Source organism: Aspergillus aculeatus, assembly GCF_001890905.1.
Source record: "Aspergillus aculeatus ATCC 16872 unplaced genomic scaffold ASPACscaffold_6, whole genome shotgun sequence".
Classification (NCBI taxonomy): Eukaryota; Fungi; Ascomycota; class Eurotiomycetes; order Eurotiales; family Aspergillaceae; genus Aspergillus; species Aspergillus aculeatus.
In genome coordinates this window covers 1148905-1157093 of record NW_017962981.1, presented here as the reverse complement: position 1 = coordinate 1157093, position 8189 = coordinate 1148905, and the positions used below count along the sequence as shown (strand labels likewise).

Genomic DNA, 8189 nt, shown 5'->3' with positions numbered 1-8189 from the left:
GGTAGAACGGGGCAATGTGATTTTCAAGAGCGTGGGGATGGGATTGATGGACTTGGTGACTGGTGGAGATTTGATCCAATTGGCACGTGAGAAGAATATTGGTACGACGATTGCGGAATTCTAGCGAAATGATATCCTAATGTATGTACTTTGGTTTGTCTTGTTTTGTTTTATTTTCCCTTTGTTTCCTTTTTTTTTTTTTCTTTTTGTCTTTCTTAAGTTAGCTGTCTTGAGTCAGCCTGACTACTACTTTGGTTCGGCATCGGTGACCTTGACTCCTCCGAAGGTCTTGGGGACTTATACTTCTTGGGCATTACTTTGCGAGACCTTGGTCTTGTCTCCCCTTCTCTGTTTCATATTATTAATTAGGTAGCGATTATACTTTCATGCTGACAATACCATATGTTCTACTGGCTAATTCCTTGCAGATGGGGTCTATAATAAGTGCTGAGCAGACTTTTTTAGGCTCTTTAGGCTCTTTACAGGGCAATACTCGAGCGAAGCACTGATATCCAGACAGGGAGTGGATAGATGGAGGAGAAGATTGGTAATGCGCTGCTTGTCATACGGCGGAGGGAGACACAGGACCTCCATTTGGCTGGTCAATGCGGTTAGAGCCGTAATTTTGGAGCCGTGGGCGGTAATTTGGAACGAAGGCTGTAATCCCGCCGATGACATCAACCAACCTCGTCATTTCTTATCGCCTCAACTCTTTCTCCGAGAGACATCCTCTCTCTTTCCCTCTCTTCGCCCTCTCCGGCTTCAATTCATCGTCACGACTTGACTTGACCCTTCACTGCCGTGTCTTCTAATGCACGGCGTCTTCTCTTCAGGCTGGACCATGTCGCAGAGCGATTGCCAGCAACCCTGATTGGGAATCGCAGTGTTGGGGCCAAGGCACGACTGCGAGGCTGATAGCGGCCGTTCACCGACGGCGCGATCGCCAGCGGGGGGAGGAGGGGCAGCGACGCATCATCCCACCGTCTGTCCGCCTTAGTTTCCCCTCAGTCTCGTGCTTGTATTTTATTTACTTTTTAAAATCTCCTTCCTTCTCGTCCCTTTCTTCTTGACTCATATCTTCTTCATTCCGCTGTATGTAGGTCGCTGTCTCCTACGGGCTTTGGCTTTACAAGATGCGCAATCGCATGTGCCACCTGCCCAACGGGCAGACCTTCACCGTGTCACCCGTCTTTGGCGGGGTTAGCTTCAAGTCGAATGATGGTCAACAGAACCACCATGTGGTCCTCCCCGGCTGGAGCATCGTTCTGAACACCAGCAAGCCCGTCGAGAATGCTGATTCAACAGTGACCGATGGATTGGAGGAGCATCGCGGCCGGGATCGACAATCGCCAGAGGAGCTGGTGAACACCCGATTTACTACCCCTACCCTGCGCAATGACTCGCTCTACATCTCATACATTGTCGATCCGCCCAATAGCGAGTACAAGCCAGTCAGCTCACCGACGCGCCAGATCGCCATGATGCTCTGGGTGACGCTCTGGTGGTATTTCCACGAACCCGAGCCCGAGCGTTACTTGACCACCGAGGCCAGCGCCAAAACTCCCACCACGGGCCGGCCCCAGGGCGACTGGCGTATCTCCATCCGGCGCGAAGGGTTTTTCAAGGGTCGCACATTGCTGCAGAAGCTCGAGCGCATGGGTCTAATCGCCTCGGAGGACTCCTCGGTCGGGACTGAACCCTACAACCCCGAGGCGTGGGCGCGCATGTTCGTGAGCCGTCGCAGCTTCTGGCAGATTGATCCCAGGCTGTTCGTGTTCACTCTGACCCCCCAGATGAATATCCCGCCGGCGATATCGGGCTCGCCCTTTATCCAGCGGGTCGCATCGCCGTCGCGCGCGAGTATGTACCTCAATAATCCGGCTGGGCAGGAGACCGCCCACTATACCCCGAACGAAGGGCCGTTCGCTTCGACCAGCCATCTCCCCACCTACTTCCCCCCAGCCCCGACACAGTATACCTTGACCAATGGGATCCGCCATCCGATCCGTCCCAAACCCCCGCACCAAGGGGATGTGTTCTATATCCGCAACATTCCCAGCCTACAACAGTACCTGTCCTTCCGCGTACCGTACCTGGGGAGCTCCGCGGCCGATCAGTTCGGGGCCAAGCACGCTCACACTTCATCTAACAGTAGCATCGAACACCCGGTGACCCCTGTACCAGGGCCTTCCGACGTCGAACTGCTACACAAATGGATGAACGAGCCGCGAGTCAATGTCGCCTGGGGTGAGGCCGGCCCGGTCAGTCACCAAGAGGAGTTTCTGCGCAACAATCTCCGAAGTCGACACAGTTTCCCCGTCATTGGTTGCTGGGACGGTAAGCCGTTTGGGTACTTCGAGATCTACTGGGTCAAGGAAGACCGGCTGGGGTCGTTGGCCCCGGGGGGTGTGGACAACTATGATCGGGGTCTACATGTGTTGGTGGGCGAACAGGAGTTCCGCGGGCCGCATCGTGTGGCCGTCTGGTTAAGTGCCTTGGTGCATTATTGCTTCTTGGCAGATCCCCGGACGCAGACGGTGATGTTGGAGCCCAGAGTGGACAATGAAAAGTGGGGTTTCCCTCGCCTGCTTCACAGAGGCATCAAGCTAACATGATTGATATAGGCTGATCGGATACCTACACCGAGCGGGCTTCTACAAGGAAGGGGAGGTGACGTTCCCACACAAGCAGTCAGCTTTGATGAAGATCAAGCGGGACGCATGGGAGAGTCCTGCTACCTAGCTATGTGCTTCATGATGGATGCGGTCTCGAAAAGGAAACGATGCACAGGGAGAGTTCTCCACGATACCTGATCAATGTCTACGACAAGGTAGATTTTGCCTACCTATTTACGACCTATCTAGCTACCTAGTAATGAAACCGGGAACGCGAGAGCATAACGAACTCAATATTTCCATGGAATGTAGACATACCGCTGCCTTTCTGCCCTCGTGGGCCGTGACCAGTCTGCGACTTCTTGACCGATTAAGCTTTCACCGAATGCCCATCATTAATTAGGGCTCCACTCTTTAACGTCCCACCCAAATAGAACCCAGAGTTTCAGTTCCTTATCATGACAGGACATCTGCACAGACCGACACGGCAACTGAAAGTTTACAGAAACTAGCTGCATGGCCATCACGGCCAGTCAGTTCCCCGCTCACGCGCTGAATGTGACTAGCTGGTCACTGAATGTGCCGGGGCCTGCAGGGCGGGCGCGTATGCGGCCAACGATAGCGGGGGATTGCCCTCATCCCCATCACCATCACCACTTGGCACTGCTCCTCCTCCTCCAATTCTTCACGCCATCACATCCAATCACTCGGGACGGTCTTTGAATAAAGGGTATCGCCTGTTCCCTGTAGTATCTCAAGCATGATGGGCGGCCTCGTTCCCGATTTTGTTTTTTTCGCTCTTCACATCACTCCACATGAAGATGGTCAATACATGATCCATCACCTTCCCCTCCACCGCTTGATCTGTGATATTCAAATAGACACTCAGTTCCTGTCCAGGTTGATCTAGGGGCAAAGAATGATCTCCAGTGCTGGCAGCCTCGTTTTCTTTCTTTGTCTCTCTTTCTTCTCAACAACCGCTGCTGGTTCAGCATCACCTGTCTTCGAGCGAGACACCACTACCACCACCACCACCTTCACCCTCGACGAACCACTGCTCGCCGTCCAAATCGGCGGGATCATCGCCGCCTATCTCTTCAGCGTCATCTTCCTTCTGAGCCTCCTCCTTGTCGTCGGACGCCGTCTACGTCGCGCCGTCCTCTCCTCCAACTACTCCCTCCAAGTCCAGATGATGCAGCCCATGAAACCACTCCCAAGCATGGACCCCAGCCCCGTCACCCCGATCAGTGTTCACCTCCCGAGTCCCGCGGGGATCGGCCCTGGCCCAATCCCTCCGATGCCCGGATATACCACCAACAGTGGCACCCGTCACAGCAACAACCGTTCCTGGAGCAGCTTCAGCAAACACAGCGGCTCGCACCAGAAGTCGCAATCCCAGCTCTCCAACCCGAGCAGCAGCATCAGCCTGGCGACCATCGACGACGGCGTCGTCGCCTCCGACCGCCGCAAAGCCCAGGAGGACCTGGAGATGCTGTATGCGGCCGTGATGGAACATGACGAGATCAAGGCAGCCAACGGTGGCGGCGGCAGCGGCAGCCCGCAAGACCGCAACGTTTCGCCCACGGGTACAGTGAACAGCAACCCATTCAGCGACCCGCCGGTGGCGCCCGTGCAGGCGCCAACATTGCCTCGCACACCGTCCCGGCTATCGCGGATTTCATCATCATTGTCGCTGTTTTCGAGCAGCCGCGACCAGTCGTCCACCTCGCTCGCCAATCCCGGGGCTGCAGCTATTTCCTCTCCCAAGGGAGCCAGCGGAAGCGGGCGGGGCCTGGGCCTCCGCTCGCCGCGTCTGGCGCTGCCTCTGCGGAAGATGTCCATCTCCTCGCCGATCACTTCACCCCGGAATCATACTGCGCGAGAGAACGAGGACGACGACGATCCGTACGCGCATTCGCCGTTGACGCCGAGGATTTACCACCCGGCGCCGCCGCCAGTTCCGCCGTTGCCGGCGCAGATGCAGCCACAGGTGAGAAATATCGGGGGTGGTGGTGGTGGTGGTGGTGCTCAAAGACAATTCACCCACCCACCACCGCAGCAGCAGCAGCAGCAGCAGCAGTATCACGAATACCAGTATCAGCATCAAGACCCATACCACACAGACGACATCCCGCAATCCCAGACCGGTCTTCCGCCGCTCCCCACCCCACGAGGAATCCTCTCCTCCTCCACCCCCGAATCCCTCGACGCAACGAACCCCCGCAGACCGGCCCGCAACGCTCCTCCCCCTCTCACACTGACCAAACCCCTCCCGCCAACAGCCGCAGGGGCAGGCGGCCCCGACGGGCCCGGTCGCAGCCTACCCCTCCGCGACGCCTACCCGCTGCAGAGCGCGCCGGCCACCAAGCTGACCGTCCTGGAGCGGCCGGTCAAACCCCACGGGGCCCCACGCACGGGCATCCCCACCCCGTACAGCCCCTACATGCCGTTCACGCCTGTGACGCCACTGACGCCGAGTCGGATGGTCACGAAGCGGCAGCGGCGGAAGGAGGGGAAGGAGACCGGGTTGCATGTGTTGAGGGAGGATGATATGGTCAAGGGGGGTGGGGATTTGTGGGGGTATTAGCCCTCACTTGTTTGGATATATAGTGCCCGGGATATGAGTTATGATTACTATGGGGTTTTCTTTGCAGAATGGGGATGGGGATACTTGGATCCGGATATCACTTTCTAAGAGACTACTGTGTCAAAGACTTGGATCCAGCTGGTGCTGTGAATTGATTTCTATATCTTCCTCCGTTATCTTCGTTTAGCCTGTTCTGGGAACTGAGGCTTAATATATATTGGTTTCTTTGAGTCGGTATTGGTGGTTGTAGTAGGATCGGGAACAGATCGAGGTAGTAGCTGAGATGCAGAATTTGATGGCTAAGTCGACTCAAGGAATGTGGCTTGACTCAGTGGGCTGTTTACAATGGAATGGTTGTGAAGCGGCAAATATATAACAGATCTAGACTGCGGGCATAGCTTATCAGGCAGATATCGGAGGGCTAACTAGACTAGACTAGCCCGGGGATGATGGGACGATATATGCTGAATGTAGACAGTAAGTGTTCTCTGAGTCGACCACTTGTGAAACATGCATAGGGGTGAGATTATGAAATCAGGTTGAGCATTGATGCAATTATTGGACCCTCCAAGCCGGCTAACTAATCGTCAAACTTGCTAGAACTTCACTTATTGCAGGCTATGATGTTAAGAACATGGTTCGGATAGTACTGGCTGAGTATAGAGAGAGCCATAATAGTTGGGTTTTGTGAATTGATCAGTCATCCAATTATTATTTTACATTCTTGTGTTCTAGGTAGACCGGTAGATGTATATGTAGTTATAGTAGTTAGTAGGCAGTGCCTAGTGGTTACTGCAAATCACTAAGTCCGCCCTAGAAGCCTGAGGCGCTGCCTTGTTGCCTGAGTTGAGTTGAGATTTCAGTAGTCCCGTGACCCCTTTCATGCCTCAGGCCTCCTACGCACCCGCCACTTCATTGGCCCGGGTGGGGCTCGCCTAATTTCCTAGCGTCCCACACACAAGGTCGCTGAACGGTTGAAGAGATCTTGCTTCTCGAACTTCTCACTCGTGACAACGACGACAATCGACGACCTGCCACGCCGACAAGGTACGTTCCTGCCTCCAATCTCGCCCGCAATTCCATCGCGACCGTCGCAATCGCATCGACATCCATTTCACAAAACTAACGACTTTTTCCAACCGTCCAGATGGGTGCCCTCAAGTACGTGGAAGAGATCCAGAAGAAGAAGCAGTCCGACGTGATCCGCTTCCTGCTGCGTGTCCGTTGCTGGGAGGTGAGAATTCCCCCCCAAATGTCGATGATTTAACATCTCCCCGCCGGAGGGTGGTTTTCGCTCGTATGCTATGCCATAGGAATACACTTGTTTGCTCAACGGTGTTTTTGCTGGGCGGCTCGAAAAAAGACGACCCACCGAAAGAAAATTTTCTTCTCATCGCCGGCGGATGATGGATGTGGCACAACCAGGAGAGGTTCCAGGAGCCTCTGTGTGTCTTGCTATACACTCGTTGAACTTTGCTGAGAGTGCATCAATATAGCTCCGTCAACTGAACGCCATCCACCGTGCTTCCCGTCCTTCTCGCCCCGACAAGGCTCGTCGTCTCGGCTACAAGGCCAAGCAGGGCTATGTTGTCTACCGTATCCGCGTGAGACGCGGTGGCCGCAAGCGCCCCGTCCCCAAGGGTGCCACCTACGGTATGCTTTCCCCACGACTCGATCCACGAGAGAACAAGGCTAATTCAAGGGATGTACAGGCAAGCCCACCAACCAGGGTGTTAACCAGCTCAAGTACCAGCGCGCTCTCCGTGCTACCGCTGAGGAGCGTGTTGGCCGCCGCTGCGCTAACTTGCGCGTCCTGAACTCCTACTGGATCAACCAGGACTCCACCTACAAGTACTTCGAGGTCATCCTCGTCGACCCCCAGCACAAGGCCATCCGTCGCGATGCCCGCATCAACTGGATCTGCAACCCCGTCCACAAGGTTGGTTCTGCCATCGCCACGGTTCTCAAGTCTGATACTGACCCCGTCCCCAGCACCGCGAGTCCCGTGGTCTCACCGCCACCGGCAAGAAGTCCCGTGGTATCAACAAGGGCCACCGCTACAACAACACCAAGGCTGGCCGCCGCCACACCTGGAAGCTCCAGAACACCCAGAGCTACTGGCGTTACCGTTAAACGTAGCCCAGGGGCTGCGGAGCGGTGTTGTGGAGGGGAGTGTTGGAAATGGAAAACGCATGCTGGAATGCTTGTGGATGTGTTTACTCCGATACAAAAACTCGTTTCTGTGTGCAGGTCGTTCTTCGACTGTCGTGGTGCGAGCATAATGCAACAGATCTTCAATGATCGGATGTTAGCAAAAACTTTTCTTCCTTTTCTCGGTTTCATCGGGTTTTTTTTTCTTATTCCCCCTAACGAAGTATGCTTTTTCTTTCTGCTATCTTGTTTTTCTACGGTTCATTTGGCGGCTTCGTAGTGTAGATTTCGTAGTCTGGGGCTGTAGATTGGGATGGCTGCCTCGATTGGCTAGATTGGAGGACTTGCATTAGCATCCGCAATCCGGGGTATTGGTCTTCGGTCCAGCAGCAAGATAGTCTTGCACATCAGCTACGGACAGGAACTCCAGGGAGAGGCCCAAAATTGCGAGGACCAAGTCTAGGAGGGTAGGCCATGGATCTACATACCGGAAGGAATGGCTGTGCACCTCACCCCACCAAGTGCCAGAAACCGGCCACCATGATTTCATAGTGATGGTCTCATCGACGGTCATCACTTCATACATCATCGGGGTTAGCCTGCTACAGGATGTATCAGGGTGAGTTCCTCTCGCTGTTCCTCAAGGGCCTTGTCCCTGTGCCCTGGGAATCGTATCTCCTCCCAAAGCACATATATAATAGCCGATGTTAAGAAGGCCAAGCCAGCCCTTGCCATTGGTGCCTGCAAATTGATCCCTTGGGATATATACACAAATATAGATAGAACCGACACGAGTCTCTCTCCCTCTCTCGCGCGCCTCAAACACCTTAGGAAAC

The 8189-nt window shown here is 54.7% G+C and overlaps 3 protein-coding genes across 3 annotated transcripts; all 3 read left to right on the top strand.

Moving 5' to 3' along the window:
* The first annotated feature begins 927 nt into the window (after positions 1-927).
* ASPACDRAFT_77809 (GNAT family N-acetyltransferase) lies at positions 928-3160 on the top strand. Its single transcript, XM_020205048.1, has 2 exons — positions 928-2569; positions 2625-3160. The coding sequence occupies exons 1-2, from the start codon at positions 1134-1136 to the stop codon at positions 2740-2742; spliced, it is 1554 nt and encodes a 517-aa protein (XP_020057298.1). The 5' UTR covers positions 928-1133; the 3' UTR covers positions 2743-3160.
* Positions 3161-3779: 619 nt separating this feature from the next.
* On the top strand, positions 3780-5371 carry ASPACDRAFT_77807 (uncharacterized protein). The gene has a single exon (XM_020205047.1). The coding sequence runs from the start codon at positions 3835-3837 to the stop codon at positions 5200-5202; it is 1368 nt and encodes a 455-aa protein (XP_020057297.1). The 5' UTR covers positions 3780-3834; the 3' UTR covers positions 5203-5371.
* An 826-nt stretch (positions 5372-6197) lies between these two features.
* On the top strand, positions 6198-7555 carry ASPACDRAFT_77806 (60S ribosomal protein eL15). The gene is made up of 5 exons (XM_020205046.1): positions 6198-6249; positions 6350-6436; positions 6699-6855; positions 6915-7141; positions 7195-7555. The coding sequence occupies exons 2-5, from the start codon at positions 6350-6352 to the stop codon at positions 7333-7335; spliced, it is 612 nt and encodes a 203-aa protein (XP_020057296.1). The 5' UTR covers positions 6198-6249; the 3' UTR covers positions 7336-7555.
* Positions 7556-8189: the final 634 nt, after the last annotated feature.